This window comes from Bos javanicus, chromosome 7 (assembly GCF_032452875.1).
Source record: "Bos javanicus breed banteng chromosome 7, ARS-OSU_banteng_1.0, whole genome shotgun sequence".
Classification (NCBI taxonomy): domain Eukaryota; kingdom Metazoa; phylum Chordata; class Mammalia; order Artiodactyla; family Bovidae; genus Bos; species Bos javanicus.
In genome coordinates, this window is record NC_083874.1 from 37,376,357 (window position 1) to 37,401,352 (window position 24,996).

The 24,996-nt window shown below is 37.0% G+C and overlaps 1 protein-coding gene across 2 annotated transcripts in view; it reads right to left on the reverse strand.

Moving 5' to 3' along the window:
* COMMD10 (COMM domain containing 10) overlaps positions 1-24,996 on the reverse strand; it is a 185,667-nt gene that overhangs the window by 160,081 nt on the left and 590 nt on the right. For both annotated transcript variants that reach the window (XM_061423007.1, XM_061423006.1), the window contains exons 2-4: positions 22,793-22,883; positions 15,235-15,345; positions 13,611-13,766 (exon numbers count right to left, since the gene is read on the reverse strand). In XM_061423007.1, coding sequence (XP_061278991.1) covers positions 13,611-13,766; positions 15,235-15,345; positions 22,793-22,883 — 358 coding nt within the window. The remainder of the gene's footprint in view (positions 1-13,610; positions 13,767-15,234; positions 15,346-22,792; positions 22,884-24,996) is intronic.

Consider the following 24,996-nt stretch of genomic DNA (forward strand, 5'->3'; position numbering starts at 1 on the left):
ACTATTACCTGAGACGGGAAAACTACAGGAACAGTTTCAAGAGGAACAATCCAAAGAGCGGTTCATTTTTTAAAAGTTAAGTTTGAGATGCCTATTCTACATCCAATGAAATTATCAAATAGGCTAGAGAAAAAAATGTTTTATTAGAAAATAGTTTTTAAACTCAGAAGCCTGAATGTGATTGCCAGGCAAGTACAAAAGAATAAGAGAAGAGCACTGGGGACTGAGTCCTCGCACAATACAAAACTTAGAGGTTGTGGAAATGAGAAGACAGTAATGAGTATGACTGACTAAAAGATGCAGCCAGAAAGGAGAAAATCAGAAGAGCATGAACCTGACCTTTATACCATCACAGATGCTGGGGACATAAAAATCATCAAACTAAAATCTCTGCTCCAGGCCACGTGATGAAGACAAGCATATGCAAAAACAACTTTGCCATAACATGTACATAAAAATCTTAGGTAATCTGCAAAAAAGCTACTAAAACTAATGGCTGATTTCAAGAAAGTTATGGCAAAAGATTAACATAAAACATCAGCAGTTTTCAACATACTAGAAACAAACAACTGGAAATTACAAAAATGAAATTCTATCTATAGTAGCAACCAAAATCAGGCAAATACACAGTGTCTTAGTCTGTTCAGGCCACTAAAACAAAATACCACAGACAGTATAGCTTAATAACAAGCATTTATTTCCCACAGTTGTGGAGCCTGGAAGTCTAAGATAAGGGTGCCAGGAAGGTTGGGTGAGGGCCCCTCTTCCAGACTGCAGACTTCTTGTTGTATCCTCACAAGACAAAAGGAGGCAAGGGAGTTCTCTCTTTATAAGGGCATTAATCTCCCTGATTACGTCCCTTCCTATTAACTAATTAATTCCCAAAAGCCCCACCTTCTAATACTATCACGTTGGGGGTGAAGTTTCAATATATGAAATTTGAAGAGACACATTCAGTCTATATCATAAGGATAACTTTAACAAAATTTGTGAAAATTCTGGTCATTAGAAAACTACAAACATTGCTTGAATAAATTAAAGAAGATATCAATAAATGGAGAGATATACCATGTTCATGAATTTAATGATTCAATATTGCTAAGATGTCAGTTCTTCCAAAAGTGATCTACAGATTTAGGGCAATCCAATTAAATTCCCAGCAGGAATTTTTTTTTAATAGAAACTGACAAGTTGATTCTAAATTTTAAATGGAAATGTAAATGACCTAAAAGAGTTAAACCAATTTTTTTTTTCAAAGACTTGGAGGAATCATATTACCTAACTTGAAGAATATAAAGCTACAGCAATAAAGACAAAGGCAAAGGATAGACCTAAAGACTCACCAAGTGACTTCTAATGAAAGCACCAAGGTAAACGATGCTGGAACAACTAGATATCTGCAAGCAACAAAACAAAAAACAACCTCTACCTAACAAATGGGCTTCCCTGGTGGCTCAGACAGTAAAGAATCTGCCTGCGTGGGAGACCCAGGCTCGATCCCTGGGTGGGGAAGATCTCCTGGAGAAGGGAATGGCAACCCAATCCAGTATTTTTGCCTAGAGAGTTCCATGGACAAAGGAGCCTGGTGGGATCACAAAAGTCGGACGTGACTGAGCGACTAACACCTAACAAACACCACACACAAAAACGAACTCAAAATGGATCACAGACCTAAATGCAAATGCTAAAACCATCAAACGTCTGGAAGAAAACATGAAAAGAAAACCTTTGTGATCTTAGGACAGGCAAAGATTTTAGAGACAGCCATAGAAGAATGACGGAGAAGACAATGGCACCCCACTCCAGTACTCTTGCCTGGAAAATCCCATGGACGGAGGGGCCTGGTGGGCTGCAGTCCATGGGGTTGCTAGGAGTCAGACACGACTGAGCAACTTTACTTTCACTTTTCACTTTCATGCATTGGAGAAGGAAATGGCAACCCACTCCAGCGTTCTTGCCTGGAGAGTCCCAGGGACGGGGAGCCTGGTGGGCTGCCGTCTATGGGGTCGCACAGAGTTGGACACGACTGAAGCGACTTAGCAGCAGCATAGAAGAATGAACCATAAAAGACAAAGGCTATAAACTGGACTTCATCAAAACTAAAAATTCTGTTCTTCAAAAGTCACCATTAAGAAAAAGGTAAGCCACAGACTAATAAAATATTCACAATACATATATATACCTGACAAAGGACTTGTATTCAAACTATATAAGAATTCTTACCACAATAAGACAAAAAAAAACTCGACAAAAACAGGCAAAGATTGTAATACATAATTCACAAAAGAAAACAAATAAACCAATAAACACATAAACACAATAAACAAATTAAAAGATATTCAATCTCCTTATCCCATTAAAATGTTAAAATTTTAAAGAATGGCAATACCAAGTGTTGGCCAGGATATGAAAAATTGCTGGCTGGAATGTAAAATAGCATAACTTCTTTGGAAAACTCTTTAGCAGTTTCCTCATAGTTAAATACACACTGACCCTACAACTCAGTCAATCCATCCCTAAGAAATTACTCAGGCAAAGTGAAAATATATGCCCATAAAAAGGTATGAGAATATTAACAGATTTATTCAAAATAACCCCAAACTGAAAACAGTACAAATACCATCAACAGGTGAATGGATAACAAATTGTGATATATTCATATAATAGAATACCATGCAATAAAAAATACCAACCCACGATTTAAAAAAAAGAACAAACTATTAACACATTCAACAAGAATGAACCTCAAAATCATACTCACTGGAAAAAGCCAGAGAAAAGTACATGTATATGATTCCATGGATTAAAAATCCAACAAACATCACCAAGCAAATCAGTGGTTTCCTGGGGCCAGGGTTAGAGGAAGAAAGAACTGCCAAGGAGCATGAAGTAACTTTTGAGAATGACGTAAAAGCTCTGTCTTTTGATTATGACAATGATATCATAGATATACCTCTATCAAAATTCACTGAACAGTACAATGAAAAGGATATAGATTTTACTATGTAAATTATAATTTATTACTGCAAGGAGATCAAACCAGTCAATCCTAAAGGAAATCAGTCCTGAATATTCATTGGAAGGGCTGACACTGAAGCTGAAGCTCCAGTACTTTGGCCACCTTATGGGAAGAACTGACTGAATGGAAAAGACCCTGATGCTGGGAAAGATTGAAGGCAAAAGGGGAAGGGGACAACAGAGGACAAGATGGCTGGATGGCATCACCGACTCAATGGACATGAGTTTGAGCAAACTCCAGGAGATAGAGAAGGACAGGGAAGCCTGGCGTGTTGCAGTCCATGGGGTCACAAAGAGTCAGACACGACTGAGCAACTGAACAACAACACGCAACATTTTTTCTTAACAGACAGATGAAATATACGAAAAGCTGTAACAGAGGACCATATAGATGCATTCAGAGAACATCTTCAACCTCCTTGCCATCCTTTAGTCATTGGCAAGAAGGGGAGGCAATAAGCTTCAAAGAAGTCCCACTACTACTAGCCTCCCTGAGAAAGAATTCTACGCTGTCACATCTATAAGCATACAAAGACAAGGTCAGGATCTCAGAGATGACCACTGTGCAATTCAGTACTGACATCATAAGAGGTATAAATGCTTCATTACAAATACTGCAACATAGGGATACTCTCTAACCTATACCCTCAAGTTTAGATGCTCCCGAAGTCAACATAACATCACTGCTGGGGTGGTATGAAACTTACAACAATATTCCTTGACTCACAGACTTGGCCAAAATACCTAACTAGTCATCATATCCAAGTTACCAAAGTCAACATAGCATCACTGCTAGGGTGGTATGAAACTTAAAATTATATTCCTTGACTCACAGACTTGGCCAAAATACCTTAACTGGTCATCATATCCAAGTTATAAGGTGATGAGGGAAAACATCAATGAATTATCTTTCAGCCTGTTTTCCACCTCTGCATACCATGGATATATAACACAACAGTACAAGATTGAGGACACTGAAATGTCATTCAACTAATGCTCTCACTATTGGCACACTCTGAAAAAGTACATCAATTCTATTTAGCAAGTGCACATCTTTGAATACTATGACATAAGAGTAATTTTGCTAATAGCCCAGTTCTTTGGCATTAGTAAAATCTTTATTTAATTTGTTAATGGCTCTGGTTTTAGTCAATTATTTATAAAGCATAGAACACATTTCTGTTTCAAATTAGACTGATTAAGGGTCTTTTAGATCTAAAGTTCTTTAAACTGATTGCTGCAGCAACAGCTAATGACATCACCTTTTTTCCCTGGAGAATTTTCATTCCAAGCTAAAGCAATTCTTATTATATACATTCCCACTTTTAAAGAGGAAAAATATAAACGACTGAATATAGTTTCCAGTGAAACTCAAGAATCATGAGATAAATGAACCACAAAAAGTTTCAAGTACACCAAACTGAAAACACAAAAAAGCACTGCTGCTGCTGCTGCTAAGTCGCTTCAGTCATGTCCGACTCTGTGCGACCCCATAGACAGCAGCCCACCAGGCTCCCCCGTCCCTGGGATTCTCCAGGCAAGAACACTGGAGTGGGTTGCCATTTCCTTCTCCAATGCATGAAAGTGAGAAGTGAAAGTGAAGTCACTCAGTCGTGTCCGACTCTTAGCGACCCCATGGACTGCAGCCCTCCAGGCTCCTTGGTCCATGGGATATTCCAGGCAAGAGTACTGGAGTGGAGTACTATTGTCTTCTCCAAATGAGGACTAGGAAACACAAAATATAATCCATACCCTTCTCTCTTTACTGTTCTTTCCTCCACCTATAAACACAGATATTCCTCTTTAAGAGAAAACCTTATACACAGAACCTCAAAATAGCACAATTTGTAAAAGCAGGGATACTGTCCATTTATTCAGCCAACAACCAATTTCTGAGAACCAAGTCCCAAGGGTCATTTAAAGTAGTGAAAATACAGTAGTGAACAAAACAGACAAAAATTCCTGTCCTTCAGGAATTTATAGTTTAGTAGTAGAGATTGACAATAAAAAAAAAATAAAGTAAGTACAATGCATAGTGGGTCAGATAAGAATAATAAGTATGGTAGAAAAAAAATGAAGAGATTACCATAAAGGTAGAAGCACTTTTCACTATGATGATTACAAGAAGGCTCACTGATAAACATGGTATTTGAGCACAGGGCTGAAAAAGATAAGGAAGCCAACCACATGAACACCCAAGAGCTTCTGAGGTAAAAAGAATAAAATTATCCCAAGTGAGCCAGGTGAAGGTCAACAAGATAGCAGACCAAGAGGGGGTTACTGATCACGTAGGGTCTTAAAGGCAACTGTAAGAACTTGGACTTCTATCATAAGCAACATGGGAAGACTGGTGGATGTGAACAGAGGAGGGACAGAATAAGACTTACAATTTAAAAGAAGCACTTCTGGAGTTCCTAATCTGATAATGGTAGGAAATAGTTTATATGACATAAACTTCCCTTGCAAATACAAAGCACAACCTCTAAACAAGCCAGCTTAAAGAGAGACTTGAAGGCACTGGAGAATAACTAAAAAGCAAGCAGAAGTTAAAGGGAAGGGATCCACACAACATGACAGATTCACATTCCTTTGCCTTTTTATATTTTTATGACTCTTCCCAATCCATGCAGCATGGGGTGGCTGAAACTCATATAGAAAGCCTTAGATTTGGCTAAAGGGTCAATCACCCCCTTCCTAGACATTTACTCAAGGGAAATGAAAACATATGTCCACAAAAAGACTTGTACACAAATGTTAAGTGTTAGTCACTCAGTCATGTCTGACTCTTTGTGACCCCATGGACTGTAGCCCACCAGGCTCCTCTGGCCACGGGATTTTCCAGGCAGGAATACTGGAGTAGGTTGCCATTTGTTAACAGTACTCTTATTCATAATAGCCAGAAGCTGGAAACAATCCAAATGTCCATCAACAGGAGTACAGATAAACAAATTGTTTTCATACAAGGAAATATTACTCAGCAACAAAAGAATTACTGATACAACTAACAACACAAATGAATCCAAAAAAACATTATGTTGAGAGATACTATACAGACACATTTATTTAAATTCATTTATACTATTAATAAGACTAAGAACATAAAAAAAAATTTTTTTGTGATGGAAAGTGAGTATGAAGGTGGAGAAAATTAAAACTGGACCTGTTTCAGGTGATGAAAATTTTCTCCTCTTTTGATAAGAATAATGACTAAAAGGACATATATAATTTCTGAAATTCATCAAACTAAACATTTAAAATATCTGCATTTTTTGCAGGTAAATTATATTTCAATAAAAAACAGCAAATGAATATAGGAGCATTTAAACCTAACATTGACGTTCAGGCAATTCCAGCACATGGAAAAACTATGGTTTTCTTTTGATTCTTAACATGTCAACAACTAAAGTAACAAAGAGGGAGAAATCTGACTTGTATATGGATATAATTACAACAAAATACCTCTCCTATAAATGCAGATGATAATGTTAAGAAGCATTTAAATCTTGAAAAAGGAGACTTCCCTGATGGTCCAGTGGTTAAAAATCTGCCTTCCGGTTAAGGGGTGCCTGTATGTTTAGTCGCTCAGTCGTGCCCAACTCTTTGCAACACAATGGACAGTAGCCATTCAGGCTTCTCTGTCCATGGGATTTTTTCAGGCAAGACTCCAGGGGATCCTTCTTCCTGACCCAGGGATCAAACCGTGTCTTCTCCATCTCCTGCACTGGCAGGTGGACTCTGGATGCGGGTTCAATTCCTGGTCTGGGAATTAAGAGAACACATGCCACAGAGCAACTAAGCCAGTGCACCACAGCTACTGAGCCCATGTGCTACAACTAAGATCCAATGCAGCCAATAAATACATAAATCTTGAAAAAAGCACTCAGATATGCATTCATAGCTATATATTTAGATTTAGCTCTATGAAGTATGCTTTTTCTGTTCTCTTTATAGTAAAGCCCTTCATCCATTCTTAGAATTCCAAAAGAAATGAAACACGAATACTAAAGAAAACAATAAAAGAATGCATCAAATTTTTAAAAGGTCAAATCGAAATTTCTAATTTCTTATATTGCATTTAAAAAACAGATATTTAACAGTTAATAAAGCAAACAATTAGTTGCTAAACTTAACAGTGAAGTAAATCTTACTACAATGGGGGGAAGAGAATTAAAGAGAATTTTTTAAAAGACTATTTAGAACATTATTAAGAACATTACCCATCCATTTTTAAATGCAGGTTTCTCAAGAACATGAGAGAAGACATGATGAATTTTCACTATATAATGAGATGAGTAAATATTATAAATAAATTTGTCATATAATTGGTAAAGTTAAGAACACTATTAACAGGAGGAGAAAATCACATTACACACATTTTGAGCATTCAAAGCAAATACAACTGTCAAATATATCTTTTAAAACTCCCTAATAAATATACAACTGCATTTTAAGAAAAAGAATCAGTATATGTAGGCTTTAAAGAGCAGGCTACTCACAGTGCTAAAAATATGCCTTAAATATATTTCTCATTATCAAATCTATTACTAAGGAACAGGTGAACTCTAATACAAAAATATTTTTTAAAAAAATCATAAAACAACTCAATTATTTCCCTTAAGGTCTCAGAAAAAAAAGAGATGTGTCTCAATAATATTTGACATATAGGTTACATTTTGTATAGTAGGAATATACATAAAGAAACTCTTACCAGAATTTTAGGACTACAATTAAACACAGTATTCAAGTTCTGTCTGAAAGAGTATTCATAATTTAATAAATTTGTTACCACACAGGCATTGTAACAAAAATCAAACAGAAAACCCAGGTAGAAGGACACTGCTAACATAATCAACACTGGTGAAAGAGCAAAGAATACAAATTCCAATAAGCTGTGGTAACATTTCAGTCTCTGAAGGGTTAAGACAAAGTGTATTAAAAAAGAAAAAGGAGATGGGATAAAATTTTAAAATCCTTTCAATCATATCCTGAAAAAAGCTATCAGATTAATTTTTAATCAGCTTCTCACTTATCAGATTTAAGTAACAGAAGATGAAAGAGGTGTTTTAAAAAATTGAATTAAAAATAAGCTCTTTTTGATTTTTTAGCTTGTTATTTAATTGAATCTGACTCTCTCTGAATTGATAATTACTTACATAGATGTTCCACTGCAAGCATGGCACAGACAGTTCCTGAGACCCTCTAAATTACTATAAAACAACAATCAGTCTCTGTAAATACAACCTTTGCCCACTGTAAACTACTGCCATATATTTTTGTTATAATTTAATATATGACATGATTTATTTTCATCTATGGCTATTTTAGTCCCATATCCTAAATAGTCATCAGGGCAAAAAAAAAAAAAAGATAACATTATAGCTGCAAGAGATGCCATGACATAAAAGGAACAAGGCTTAATTAAGAAAGGGGCCAATCTGACTACCATCTCAGCTTCACCATGGACCACTTGGGTTAACACAGTTAAGGCACACTTTCAAGTTTTATTTCTTTTTCAAAAATACAAAACACATACCTACTGTGTAAACCACTGTGCATAATGCCTGACAGAAAAATTCTGCTGCTAACATCTAGGTGGGAGAAAAACACAGTGGTTTAGAAATGTTAACTACTTTGTCAAATCCCAACTCTACCACTTATTTAGCAGCTTGACCATGGATCAGTTATTTAATCTAAGTCTCAGTTTAATTTTAAATATAAACTAGAACTATTAATGAGTTTTACAAGCTATTACTATAAAGCACTGAGTAGAATATTTGGCCCACAATAAACACAAGAGATGTTTGCTATTATTATACAATCTTAATTAAGCATTGAAGGCATTAAAATAATGCATTGATATTAGCTATCCTCTCATATACTCTGTATTGGCAAAAGGTAATTTTCTACATTCTCAGGGACCAATGTACAATTAATCACGCTCTTCCAACTATTTTTTTGCATAATTTGTATGACAACTGATCAAACCACTTCTTAAGACAGAAGTTAATGTAATACAACATAACACAGGGAAAAAACATTATTCTTTAAAGAGTAACAAACTATCATCCAGAAGATATTAAACAATGACTTACTATTGGAAGTGAAAAAGAGTCCTAAGATGAGCTCAGGGAGGACAGAAACCTCCCATGGAGAAGAAGGGCAAGAGTTCGCTTGATCTTGATTTTCAGTATGAATAAAGACCCTGAAAGCAGAGCTTCACATCCTTCTGACCTTTGGGGTTTTAAGCAGGAAGTGTCAGAAAAGTTAACACAGGGATAACTGGCTTGCAGTGGCTAAGCATTCACAGCAATGTCGCTTTTTGATCCTTCTTTGTCAGCTCTTCCTATCACTGAGAGGCAGGATTCACCAAGTGTTGGATTGTTCACTCACTAATATGGAACGTGAGTTGGGCTTAGACTGTTATGAGATAGGTAAATTTTACTCTACTAATGATGTGCTGTTGCCATGGTAACCCCGCTCTGTAGGAGAGGAACCACAGGTTCAGACATTTGGCATATGTGCTTGGCTGAAGAGCCAATAGGGGGAAGCCACCATCTGTAGCATTATGATCACTTCTAGGTCAGAAGCCGACCCCGGGTCAATTGATATGGCTGCACCCCGGGAGCCTCAGTCATCCTAAGCAAGCCTGTCTCCACACCCAGCATCCCTTGGGGCACAGTGTGCCACACCACACGTTGGGACTGGGGTCTGGTGTGGACAGCCCTTCACCGTGGGACACAAAGCATGGCCAGAAAAGTGGCTACCCCCTGGCCCATCACACACCATGCGTTCATGGGCAACTTGGTGCTAAACCATCTGTAGCTGACCTGCTTCTAGGTCAGGGTTTCATACCTAGGACAGCAGCTCCCTCATTGTGATCTATTTAAAGTCAGCCCTTGACACAAGGTTTTGTAAAAATTAAAAACAAAAAAGAAGCAAAAAAGAAGTGGAAAAAAAAACCACTTTTAACTATACAAGTATACTGTACTTATATAAATACAAGAAAGAAAAACAGAAGAAAATTATATAAATATAAAACAGGAAAATACTCAAAGGCAAGTGGATTTTTTTTTTTTTTTTAATGAAGATGTTTAAAAAAAATTTCAGGAACAAAGAATGGAAAACAAAATCTGGATAAACCTTTAAAATAGGATAGGAGAAAGCAGAAATTTAAATGATGAAAAATGAAGCAGTGGTATGGAGCTTCACATCCTTCTTGAGAGCTCTTGAATGCAGAAGTCAACAAAAAGAAAAGGAAAGGAATGAAAACAACACAGGGGCATTTTGTAAAAACCCACAGCTAGCATCTTACTTAGGGTGACACACTGAATGCCTTCTCTCTAAAACTAGAAACAAAGCACAACAAAGTTCAAAGTTACCAATCCTATTCAACATCATGCCAGAAGTCCTAGTCAGTGCAATAAGGGAAGAAAAACAAAAGCTGAGCAAACAGGAAAGCAAGAAAGAAAACTCTCTCTTCATGGACAATCTGACTGTAGAGAAATCACAAGGAAAACAACAAAAAAACTGCTATAACTAAAGAGTAAGTTTACCAAGGTCTTGAATACAATAACAATAAACAAAAATCAATTGTGTTTCTATATACTAGCAGTAAACAATGGAAACCCAAATTTTTAAATCAGGACCATTTACAACAACTCCAAAGGGGGAAAAAAAAGGTTAAGAGTGTTCAACCCTAACAAAAATGGAGATATACTCAATACTCTTAAGAAGTCATTTCTCTACAAAGTGATCTATAATTAAACATCAGTTCAGTTCAGTCGCTCAGTCATGTCCAACTCTTTGTGACCCCATGAATCACAGCACGCCAGGCCTCCCTGTCCATCACCAACTCCCGGAGTTTACCCAAACTCATGCCCATCGAGTCGGTGATGCCATCCAGCCATCTCATCCTCTGTCGTCCCCTTTTCCTCCTGCCCCTAATCCCTCCAAACATCAGGGTCTTTTCCAATGAGTCAGCTCTTCGCATGAGGTGGCCAAAGTACTGGAGTTTCAGCTTTAGCATGATTCTTTCCAAAGAATACCCAGGACTGATCTCCTTTAGAATGGACTGGATGGATCTCCTTGCAGTCCAAGGGTCTCTCAAGAGTCTTCTCCAACACCATAGTTCAAAAGCATCAATTCCTCGGCACTCAGCTTTCTTCACAGTCCAACTCTCACATCCATACATGACCACTGGAAAAACCATAACCTTGACTAGACGGACCTTTGTTGGCAAAGTAATGTCTCTGCTTTTCAATATGCTATCTAGATTGGTCATAACTTTCCTTCCAAGGAGTAAGCGTCTTTTAATTTCATGGCTGCAATCACCATCTGCAGTTCTCAATCAAAATTCCAGAGGGTGTTTTGCAGATTTTTTTAAAAGGTTTTCATTAAAAGGTAAAGAAACTAGAATACCCAAAACAATTATTAAAAGGAACAAAGTTAGCAGATTAACAATACTTGATTTTAAGACTTACAACAAAGGTATAGTAATTACAGCAGCATGATACCAGCAATAAAGACAGACAAATAGATCAATGAAACCAAAAAGAGAGTCCAGAAAGAGACACACAAATATGTCAAATGATTTTTGACAAAGGAGTTAAGGCAATTCAATAACAAAAGGATGTTATCAATAATTGCACTGAAACAAATGAGACATTAATATCAGAAAAAATATAAGAACTTGGACCTATACCTTATATCCTACATAAAACTAACTCAAAATGGATATTAGACTTGAATGTAAAACACAAAACACTTAGAAGAAACACTTAGAAACACTATAAAACACTTAGAAGAAAAAAAACAGAGAAAATTTTTGTGGCACTGCATTATGCTACAAATTCTTAGATCCAAAACCAGAAGCAGTATTAATAAAAGAAAAAAAATGATAAATCAAACTTCATCAGATTTTAAAGCTTCTACTTTGCAAAAGATACTATTAGAAACTGAAAAGGAAAGCTATAGACTAGGAGAAAATAACTGCAAATTACGTATCTGACAGAGGACTTAAAAATTCACAAAACTTAACAGAAAGAAACCAAACACCCTCTACAAATTGTAACACCCAAAAAACCAAGAACAAAACCAAAACCCATGCATTTTGATATGCTGGGATTTACACTTATAATTGTCCTTTATATTTATATTACTATCATTCTTTATCTGTCATAATGTAGAAATACAGTTACATAAAAGGTCTGAACAGACACTTTACCAAATAAGCTCTATAGATAACAAGTACATAAAAAGATCATCATACTTTGTTACTAGGGATATGTAAATTAAAAACGTAAGCTACTATTACAAACCTAACTGAATAGCTTTAATATAAACTGATGATATCAAATGCTGACAAGGATTTGGAACTACTGGAACTCTCATATAATGTTGGTGAAAATGCAAACTAATACCAAACCTTCACAAATAATTCCAGAAAATAAAAGAGGAGAGGGGAACTCACTTTGTAACCAGATGCCAAAAAAGACATCACAGGAAAACTACAGACCAATATCCCGCATGAACACAGATCTTTACCAAAATATTAGTAAAGCAAATACAGCAATATACAACCAGGATTATATACCAGAACCAAGTTAAATTTATCCCAAAAATGGTTGAAAATCTGAAAATCAATTATGTAAAACAACATATTAATAGAAAAAGGGGCAAAATCTATATGATCATCTTAATCTCCATCAAGAGTAACCTGGAGGTTCCCAGGTGGTGCTAGTGGTAAAGAGCCCGCCTGCCAATGCAGGAGACTTAAGAAAGATGCTGGTTTGACTCCAAGGTGGGGAAGATCCCCTAGAGGAGGAATGGCAATGCACTCTAGTATTCTTGCCTGAAGAATCCCATGGACAGAGGAGGCTGGTAGGCTATGGTCCATAGGGTCACAAAGAGTCAGACACGACTGAAGCGACTTAGCATGCACACACACGCAGAGGTTATTAAGGAGCTTTGTGGTACTGCTATTATTTTATATTTTTTCCCAAAGAGTTCATTTTGCTTACTATTTGGTATTCAACAAATGCTGAGCACTTTCTGCATACAAGGCATTCTGCTAAGCCCTAATACCAACACACAAAAACAAATAGGCATGTGATTCAGTAATAATAAGTCTGGGACTTCCCTGGTGGTCCAGAGGCTAAGACTCTAAGCCCTCAACTAAGGGGGCCCTGGTATGATGCCTGGTCTGGGAACTAGATCCCACAACCAAGAGTTTGCATGCTGCAACTAAGACCTGGCACAGTCGAATAAATAAATAAATGCTTTTAAAAATTATAATAAGTCTTATACATAAGATACACAGTTAACGGAATAACCAACTCTGACCAAGGGCTCAGAAGGAAAAAATGGTCTCATTCCTACCCTAAAGTTACAGAAGCATATTTGAAATTGGGAATTAAAATTAAATCACATTGTGGTAGCAAATATGCATGGAAATACTTTTATAGGAATATCATATACATACTTTTTATTGCCTGATTTACCTCTTTACAAAAATTATCACTTTAAAAACTTTAGGTATAATAATTTATGCCATACATTACTTTAAAATATCCTTTGAATAATATATCCTGTACCTTGTGGGGAGCAAGAATCCTCTGCCTGAATTTTTCAATTGTTTCTTGACCCATAGAAGACCACGCACTGGCAAAAGCTTCTGCTTTGTCTTGTCTAAGATGAATGCTCTCTAACTGCTGCTGCAAAGCGGCCGGCTTCACATTGTGATACACTGCCTGGTAAAGAGGAAAAAAGCTACATATATCCCTAATGTTCACACAGAGACCTTGAGCTATAATTAAATACAACATTACTTCAAATAATTTAAATTTTTAAAAATTTTATATTTCTATTGCATAAATTTTTTATTATTTTACAAATAACAATATACACAACCAAGGGTGGAAAATTCAGAATTAAAGGGCCCAAATTATTCACACTAAACTTCATTTTTGCCTGTGGTTTAAGTAATACTAAATCTACTTATCAGAAAAACTTCTTTGCTCCAGTTATGTAAATGGTATCCTAGTTAAAATTTAATTTCCTTATTTCACTTAATTATTTCAAATAAGCACACAGTAGTTTTGTTTCCCAACTAACACAATTTTTCCAAGAAACACTTTCTCAAAACCATCTTCATCTACCAATTTCCTAGGTAAATACATAATAAAAAATTGAAAACTTTTTTCACAGTGATACCTGTTCTATTTTTTTACATTATGATGAAACAATTTTCTCATAAACCCCATGCTGCTCTGTCCTGTCTGGTTATCCTTTTCTTCTATGGAAGGTCCACTGAGGACAGATCTGTAATCTGTCTAAGTCTGCATGTAGAAGAGCCTAGCATTTTGTCCTCAACTGTATCTGTTCACTAGAATGCCCAAAAGCTGCAGTACTGTTTAAATTTTTATTTCACAAGTATTCTTCTACTTAATCAAGCAACAGGAATTTATTAAGAATCTACTTTAAGATTCTTAATAGATTTAGCCTACAATGTGCTACAATGCACCAAAAACGTGATCCTAGCCCCCTGCAAATTCAAAACCTAGTGAAGGAGATGTAACTGACATACATGAACTCATGAAAAGACTAACAATGGGCTCAACCATGATGAGCCAAGCATAAAAGGAATCAAAATAATGGGAGGACTGTGAGGATAAGGGGTCCAGGCTGCAGTGGGAGGAGATGTGATCTGAAGGGAACTTAAACAATGAACTGAATTTATATGTAAAGAAGGGATGCAGAAGGGCAGCTCAGTAGGAAGAAATACTATATAACAAAACGTCCTTTGACAACTATTTCTTTTCTAAATGTTTTATTTATCATCCTAGTCAAATAAATTCTCAGAATCAATTATTAAATTTCTTAAAATGTGTGCATTTTTGCAAATTACTATACCAAGTAACAATAAATTTAAATCTTTTTCAACTGTCTTAAGTCAGTGCAGTCTTGATTTACAATGTCAAATATTAATACTTTACTCATGCTATTCAACACTAAGACTGTGTTGTAGAATGCAATCCCATGAGAAAAAAACACACATTCAAATACTTTTTTACCACATCAAAATTTTTGATAAAACAGATTCACAGCTTTTACCTGTACACTTTAGAAAAATAAGCTAAAATGCTATAGATGTCACAGCGATGCAAACATGTAGTAAATAAAAATCATGGTTAGGCCGTTTGGGGGCAATAAAAATACCTGTTCTAAAATGAATGATATTGTTTCAAGAACTAGGTGAAGATCTTGCTTCTCTAGAGAAAATGCAACTTGAAGTTTTTCTTCCTCTTCTTCACTGAAACTACTTTCAGCCTACAACACAAAAAGCAACCTATTAGCATACATTCAGGTATTCAAAAAGCCGATTCATTTGTTCATATGAAAACGAGAACTTGAAAGAAAAAAGTAAATCCACCATTGAAATAAACTGATGTGTCTGTAAATTTCAATATCTTAAAATCACAGAACAGTTCATTATTTGGATCTTGCCAAACAAATTTCATTTTTTTAAAAAAATCTTAAGTTCTACGACGTATAGGAGGTGGAAAATAATAACATGAAAAATAGACATTTAGAAAACACAATACTACAAAGTAAAGCCCTAAAATGTTCTTCAGTGGCTAAGTCATGTCCAACTCTGCCACCACATGGACTGCAGCATGCCAGGCTTCTCTGACCTTCACCATTTCCCAGAGTTTGCCCAAACTCACGTCCATTGAGTCAGTGATGCCATCCAACCATCTCATCCTCCATCACCCCCTTCTCCTCCTGCCTTCAGTCTTTCCCAGCATCAGGGTCTTCCCCAATGAGTCAGCTCTTCACATCAGGTGGCCAAAGTATTGGAGTTTCAGCTTCAGCATCAGTCCTTCCAATCAATATTCAGGACTGATTTCCTTTAGGATTGACTGCTTTGATCGCCTTGCTATCCAAAGGACTCTCAAGAGTCTTCTCCAGCACCACACTTCAAAAGCATCAGTTCTTCAGTGCTCAGCCTTCTTTACGGTCCAACTCTCACATCCGTACATGACTATTGGACTACTGGAAAAACTATAGCTTTGACTAGATGAACTCCCATCACTTCATGGGAAATAGATGAGTAAACAGTGGAAATAGTGTCAGAATTTATTTTAGGGGGCTCCAAAATCACTGCAGATGGTGACTGCAGCCATGAAATTAAAAGACGCTTACTCCTTGGAAGGAAAGTTATGACTAACCTAGATAGCATATTCAAAAGCAGAGACATTACTTTGCCAACAAAGGTCCATCCAGTCAAGGCTATGGTTTTTCCAGTGGTTATGTATGGATGTGAGAGTTGGACTGTGAAGAAAGCTGAGCACCAAAGAATTGATGCTTTTGAACTGTGGTGTTGGAGAAGACTCTTGAGAGTCCCTTGGACTGCAAGGAGATCCAACCAGCCCATTCTAAAGGAGACCAGTCCTGGGTGTTCTTTGGAAAGAATCATGCTAAAGCTGAAACTCCAGTACTTTGGCCACCTCATGCGAAGGGTTGACTCATTGGAAAAGACTCTAACGCTGGTAGGGATTGGGGGCAGGAGGAAAAGGGGACGACAGAGGATGAGATGGCTGGATGACATCACCAACTCGATGGACATTGAGTTTGAGTGAACTCCGGGAGTTGGTGATGGACAGGGAGGCCTGGCGTGCTGTGATTCATGGGGTCGCAAAGAATCGGACACGACTGAGCGACTGAACTGAACTTAACTGAACTGAGATGGACTTTTGTCAGCAAAGTGATGACTCTGCTTTTTAATATCCTATCTAAGTTGGTCATAGCTTTTCTTCCAAGGAGCAAGAGTCTTTTAATTTCATGGCTGCAGTCACCATCTGCAGTGATTTTGGAGCCCAAGAAAATAAAGTCTGTCACTATTCTCATTTTTTCCACATCTATTTGCCGTGAAGTGATGGGACTGGACGCCATGATCTCAGTTTTTTGAATGCTGAGTTTTAAGCCAGCTTTTTCACTCTTCTCTTTCACTTTCATCATTCACTTGTAACACTATAAATCAACTATACTCCAATATAAAATAAAATCTTTTAAAAAATAAATAAAACATTGTGGGGGAGAGCACCTTCTCTGTACTAATACTAACCAATTATAATGGGTCCCAGCAACTTTTCTAAGAGCCCAAGCAAAATCTTCATTTAAGAGAATAGCATTTTAAGATAGAAAATACCTGGGAGTTCCTTTCCCTTGTTAGCTCTTTCTTTCCTCCCCTAAACACACCCCAAAACCTCTCCCAATATATGACCTTACCCAGCATTAAGCCCCTGTCAGCATTTATAAGAGGCAGGATTAAAGAGATAAAATCTGTTAACCTTAAGAACCTTTATCTACATCCTCCATTACCTAGCAGCAAGATTCCATCAGATAGAGAGAAGGCAACTAGTTTGAGCCTTAGTATTACTTTGTTAAGTCAGTGGATTAAGGGATGCAGCAAAAGCAGTTCTTAGACAGAAGTTCACAGTGATACAGGCCTTCTTTAAAAAACAATAAAACTTTCAAATAAACAATCTAACCCACCACCTAAAAGAATTAGAAAAAGAAGAACAAAATGTAAAGTCAGCAGAAGGAAGGAGCTAATAAAGATCAGAGAGAAAATAAATAAGAATTTTTTTTAATAGAAAAAAAAATCAATCAAACCAAGAGTCGGTTCTTTGAAAGGGTAAACAAGATTTACAAACCTCTGGCCAGGCTCATCAAGAAGAACAGAGAGAAGACCCAAATAAACAACATAAGAAATCAAAGAGAGAAATCACAACTGTTACTGCAGAAATACAAACAAGTAAAACAAACAATCAGGACAGGAAAGCCTGGCGTGCCACAGTCCATGGGGTCGCAGAGTTGGACATGACTTAGCAACTGAACAACAAAACACATTTACTGAGTATTTTCTATGCACTACACAGATGGTCCGTGTCCTCAGGTGTACTATGCTCTAGTTAGAAAGACCTTACAAACAAGTATTCCACTAATTTCCATTTTAATGAGTTCTGCAAAAGCATGGGTTACTACAAGAGTACACATAAATCAAGAAATCTTTTTGATAATTTTAATATTTTCCAAAACTTACACATTACACACATTACTTTCATAAGCAATATGTGAAAAACAGAAGTGAGGCATCTGAGTACAACCTCATGGCTAGTCTTCCTTCCATTTCCAAAATAATCTCCTTGATCCAAAGACTGGTTTTTCACACATGAAAAATGTACACTATTAGAACTGCTTTCAAATAAAAATACTTTATCCCCACATACCAAAAACAACTTTCCTAGTTGCTGCCTCTCCCCAACAGCTACATGGAGAAGATTCAGAAGTATCATGAGTCCCTGCCTTGATGGCTTAGGATGAGATACAATTTTACAACTGCATTCTTGTAGTGAAGCAGCAGTGAGGTGAAGCTTAGAACTCTTAGAAGTGCAGCTCAGAACTGTCACATTTTTGGTTTGGGGAGGTCAGTCACCGGAACTCCAGTCTCTTCTACCTATTTTCTGACTAAGAAAAGCATGAACCCAATTTGGCTAAAATGTCAGTCACTTACCTCAAGACCAATGTTTTGATTTTAAAGTTCCAGAGTTTCTGTGACTACCACATACCTTCTTGAAATAATGACCTACAGTACCAGAGTTCTATCAATATAAGGAACAGAATAACAGTATTACTCACATATAATCACCGAACCACATGTTGCATTAAATTCATTGGATATGTACAATCTAACTTCCAAGTGTGTCGAACTGATTCCTTTTAACATACAACAAATGAGGTGTTTTTGACAAAATAAAGACAGTGACTGGGCACACGTAAAAATAAACTTTAGTGTCCTCAATATGTACAAGAAAGGCAGATTTTTTAAAAAGAGAGCAAAAAAAGGGACATTCTCAAGATCTCCAGGAGCATTATATTCATAAAGTGGTTTGGAGTTAAGGAGATCAAGGGAACATTTATCTCCCCCCAACCACTAGTACATGAGATATGTATTCTTAAAATAAGGTGGAGCTTAAAATATGTGAACAGAACAACAAATGCAGAATACAGCTCCAAAACAAAGTTCCAAACACATATTCAACATCTTGATCTAACAACAACCCTGGGCAGATTAAAAATTAAATGTAAGTCATGGTATTTGCTTCCAAACAGCAGCAGGTTAACTTCTTCCTCTATACCAAAAGTAACCCACACATATCTGGGCAATTAAAAAGTTAAAGAGATATATTCATTTTTATGCTCTCAATGGGAGAAAAATTTAAGACCCAGGTTTATAAAATCAGAGATCAAGGGTCTAAGAAACTTAAATTTTTAATGGAAAGTGGATGTTAATTTTCTATATATTTAAAAAGCATACACCATAAACACAGAACTTCCCTGTAGCTCATACGGTACAGAATCTGCTTGCAAGGAAAGAGACCTGGGTTTGATCCCTGGGTTGGGAAGATCCTCTGGAGAAGGGAATGGCAACCCACTCCAGTATTCTTGCCTGGAGAATCCCATGAACAGAGGAGCCTGGTGGGCTACAGTTGGTGGGGTTGCAAAGAGTCGGACACAACTGAGCGACTAAGCACAGCACACATAAACATATATATGTACAGGTAAAAAGTAAAACCAATACTTAAAAAGAATAAGTACTATATGGACTGACAAGGAAAGATTTCTGGTAAAAGTGATAAGCGGAAAAGGTAAACAGCAGGGCAATACACACAGTACAATGCCACTTATGAAAACACTTATTTACAAACTAAACAGTTCTATGTGTACATGCATACACATACATGGGCACATCTGTATTTATTAATACTTGAAAAAAGATCTGGAAAGATAAAAATCAAATCGACAACAAAGACAGCTTCGAGGGAGGTGTGATGGTTTTCTCATGTCTGCAGATTCTTTAACACGCCTCCATTCAAAAGATGGGAGTTCCTCTTAAGTTCCTCTTCCTTGAATATGAGTCAGACTAACTGACTGACTTTTAAGAAGAAGAATAAAGTGAAAATGAAGTTATGTGATAGTCAAGGTTAGGTCATAAAAAGGACAGCACCATCCTCTCCTGGACCACTCATTCTAGAAGAAGCCAACCTCCACCCGTGCCAGGAGCAAAGGCCCACATGACAAGGAACCACAGCTGCCGCCAGCTAGCCATATTAGAAGGAAATCCTCCAAGCCCAGTCAACCCTTCAGGTAACAACTGCCTCCACCAGAAGCTGGGAGCAATTTCATGAGAACCCCAAGTCAGAGACGCCCGGCCAAGCCACTGCTAAATTCTTTACTTAGAGGAGTGAGAGACAATAAATGATTATTGTGTTTTAAGCTGCTAAATTTGGGGGAAATCTGCAATTCAGCAATAGATAACTAGCACAGGAAAGAACTAAGGTGGAGAAAGAAGCAAGAGTTAACCAAGGGGGCATTTCAGTTCATCCACACTGTTTAGATGTCTTAAACAAACACTCATAAACTGTGAAATAGTTTGTTATTAAAACAATTTAAGCATTCTATTTTGAACTTTAAAGGCACAAAAAGAGCAAATCAAAAAATCCATTCTTTCAACATTTCTTTTTCTTTTTTTTTTGAAGAATTCTTTTTCTTAACATGCATGATGAGTGAACTAATCTCAGTTCCACACATTGTTAAAATAAGGTCATACTCCTCAGAAGGTTATAGAGAATTTCTACTCTATGAAGGCAGAATATTATCAAAATAATCATAAAGGCAATTGTTTCCCTGGTGGCTCAGCTGGTAAAAAAATCCGCCTGCAATGAGGGAGACCTGGGTTCGATCCCTGGGTTGGGAAGATCTCCTGGAGAAGGGAGGGCTATCCACTCCAGTATTTTGACCTGGAGAATTCCATGGGGTCGAAAAGAGAGAGACACAACTGAGCGACTTTCACTTTCATTTTCAACTCAGAGCATGGCTTTAGAGAGAAGAGGCGCCTTTGGTCCAAAATCCAAGCTCTGACTTTCATACACAGGCATACACACACGCCACCACTGAGGAAGAACATACGGTACTGGTAGTCTGCATACGCCATAATTTAAAGTGTACATATATAATTTTAACCTGATAAACTTAAATTGTAAGAAGTCCTCCAGCTTATATTAAGTACAAAATAAATGCATTTTCAGAGATAAGCTACCCTTTTTATTTTTTTGTTCAGAGATGGGGTGAATTCTTCTTTGTTCAGGACTGTGCTGCACATTATTAACACATTTAACATCCCAGGGCATTAAATGCCAGCAGCACCCTAAACACATTGTAACAACAACAAAAATCCTCACGCATTTCTATACGCTGGGGTTTACACCTGTGATTGTCTTTTATGTTAATATAACAAGACCTCTCTATCATAATGCAGAAATACAGTGGCACCCACAAGTCAATCTATCAAATAACTTTTAAAGTTTTAAAACATTTCTGAAATGTATGGCACCCATTCTAGACTTTTGTAAACAAAGTATACTGGATTACACTGTGTGTTAGTTGCTCAGTCATGTCCAACTCTTTGCGACCCCACAGACTAGCCCACCAGTCTCCTCTGGCCACGGGATTCTCCAGGCAAGAACACTGGAGTAGATTGCCATAACCCTCTCCAGAGGATCTTCCTGACCCAGGGATAGAACCCTGGTCTCCTGCATTGCAGGCAGATTCTTTACCATTTGAGCTACAGGGAAGCCCTATGTTATTGAAACAGTTTTAAGGAAAAATATACCAAGACACAGAAAAAAAAAAACTTACAGGTACCAAATGAGGATGTGGAGGGAGATAAATTAGGATTTGGGGATTAACATACAAACACTACTATATATAAAATAGATAAACAAGGACTTACTGCATAGCACAAAGAACTATACTCAACGTCTTATAATAACCTATAATAAAAAATAATCTGAAAAACAATACATATATATATCAATATCTTTGCCTTACACTTGAAATATAACATTGTAGATTAACTATATTTTAATTTAAAAAAAGGACATATCAATAGTCTTTAACTTTTTTCTTCTCCATTGCCAATAAACTTGGGTATAAGTAGGTGTAAGTTTCATTGTGATGTTCCAAATACACCAAACTCCAGAGGCTACAGGTTTTATTTCTCTGAATGAATAGTTATATTTCAAAGATTCATTTGGATTAGTTTCTTGTAATGAATCAAGTATTTCTTATGTCTGATTTTCATAATTCTTCTAGAACCTGATAAAGAAGTTAACTAAGATTGGTGACCAAGTAGTGAATTACTAATCATCAATATTTTCAAGATAACCACACCCTTGAAATAAAAGTGGAAGAGAAAGATTATATACTGGTTGACAGCAAGACTACAGAATTATTTTTAAGAGGAAGAATGAAATCGTGATATCAGAATTTTCCCAAAGCATGTTCCACAGAGTCTTAATCCCAAAATAAATACCATGATAAAACAATTCCATGGTCAAATACATATGGGAAAAAAAATACATATGGAAAATTCTGCACACAATAGTCACCCTTAAATATTTACTATTAATGCTACCATAAAACATACTCTGATAAGTTCCATAATATTAAAAAAAAAAAATTGTTTTGAATGAAAACAGAACTTCCCAAACTTTTGACCTTAGGATATTCATCAAATTTTCTGGAGACTCAGTGTTCTCCAGTATTTCTGGAGAAAAAAACCGTGCAAAAAGTTATTCAAGTGGAAACCTGGATTTGCAATAGAATCATAAGAACAAATTATAATCGATAATATTGCAAACATACAAACCTTCAGGTGAAGTTTTTGAAGAATTCGGGTTAGCAGTCGTGGAAATCTTCCTATATCTATTTCATTTATCAGGGATACTGCTTTTTTCATGCTAAAGAAATTCATAAAACAAAGTTTTAAAATATGTTTTCCTCAAGTGGTACTGTCATTGCTCTAAGTACAGCTGACTGTAAGTTTTCATTTCAACAACTGATTGCTATTAAGCTAAGTCTGAGTGAAATAAAGAAAAACAGATGATGGCCAGCGAAGAAGACAGGACATTTCCAAAAGATACCCCATAAGTATCTCTGTTGAAAAGGTCTATTTGGCAAATTTTCTCTTTCTTCTGGGCCAGACAAACTACTTGGGAAAACTTGCACTCTGTGGGGGACAATATCAATTTAGGAGTGGGAGTTTATGTATCCATGTAACTCAAAACAGAACTCTGAAAAGAGTAGGGGGAGGGAAGTGGCAGTTACACCAAAAACAGATAAAAAGACTGATGTTTTGCAGATACGGGAATTAAAAAAAAAAAAACATTAACATACAATATAATTCGGGGTCACTAAGTGCACAGTTGTTTTAAAATCCTGCTTAAACTGTTAGTTAAGTCGCTCAGTCATGTTCGACTCTTTGCGACCCCATGAACTGTAGCCCATCAGGCTCCTCCATCCATGGGATTCTCCAGGCAAGAATACTGGAGTGGGTTGCCATTTCCTTCTCCAGGGAATGCTTAAACTGTAATCAACTTTAAATTATGTGATAAGAACAATTCTACTGCACCACACTGGATATGGTTTACTGACGTGGTGTGTTACCCAGGACACTGGTGTGAGAAAAGGAATTGGCTGTCAGAACGCAATCAAAGAAGGAAAAACTTCAAAATGACAACTCTCTTCAAAAAGATTCTTGTCCCGTCACAAGATGGGCTTCCCTGGTGGCTCAGACCGTAAAGAATCTGCCTGCAGCCAGTCAGAATGGCTGCGATCCAAAAGTCTACAAGCAATAAATGCTGGAGAGGGTGTGGAGAAAAGGGAACCCTCTTACACTGTTGGTGGGAATGCAAAGTAGTACAGCCACTATGGAGAACAGTGGGGAGATTCCTTAAAAAACTGGAAATAGAACTGCCTTATGATCCAGCAATTCCACTGCTGGGCATACACACTGAGGAAACCAGAATTGAAAGAGACACATGTACCCCAATGTTCATCGCAGCACTGTTTATAATAGCCAGGACATGGAAGCAACCTAGATGTCCATCAGCCCATGAATGGATAAGAAAGCCGTGGTACATATACACAATGGAGTATTACTCAGCCATTAAAAAGAATACATTTGAATCAGTTCTAATGAGGTGGATGAAACTGGAGCCTATTATACAGAGTGAAGTAAGCCAGAAAGAAAAACACCAATACAGTATACTAATGCATATATATGGAATTTAGAAAGATGGTAACAATAACCCTGTATACGAGACAGCAAAAGAGACACTGATGTATAGAACAGTCTTTTGGACTCTGTGGGAGAGGGAGAGGGTGGGATGATTTGGGAGAATGGCATTGAAATACGTATAATATCATATATGGAACGAGTCGCCAGTCCAGATTCGATGCACGATACTGGATACTTGGGGCTGGTGCACTGGGACGACCCAGAGGGATGGTATGGGGAGGGAGAAGGGAGGAGGGTTCAGGATGGGGAACACATGTATACCTGTTGCGGATTCATTTCGATATTTGGCAAAACCAATACAATATTGTAAAGTTTAAAAATAAAATAAAATTTAAAAAAAGAAATTAAAAAAAAAAAAAAAGAATCTGCCTGCAATGCAGGAGACCCAGGTTCAATTCCTGGGTTGGGAAGATCCCAAGAGAAGGGAATGGCAACCTACTCCAGTATTCCTGCCTGGAGAATTCCATGGAGAGAGGAGGCTGGTGGGCTACAGTCCATGGGGTGCAAAGAGTCGGACACGACTGAACAACTAACACCATGCACAAAGAAGTTATTCTCCAGATTCAGTGATACTTCTGCACTTTTCTGCATCCACACACCACGTGCACTATTATTTATCTTTCATTACATGGAATCATTTTTGCCTAATTTTAAAACAGAACTTTATATCACCACTATAGACCACCGACATTACCTACCATTAATAGATATGAACTAAATATATAAATGAACAAAAGGTAAATAAAGGGGAAACAAAAGCAATGTTACCAAAT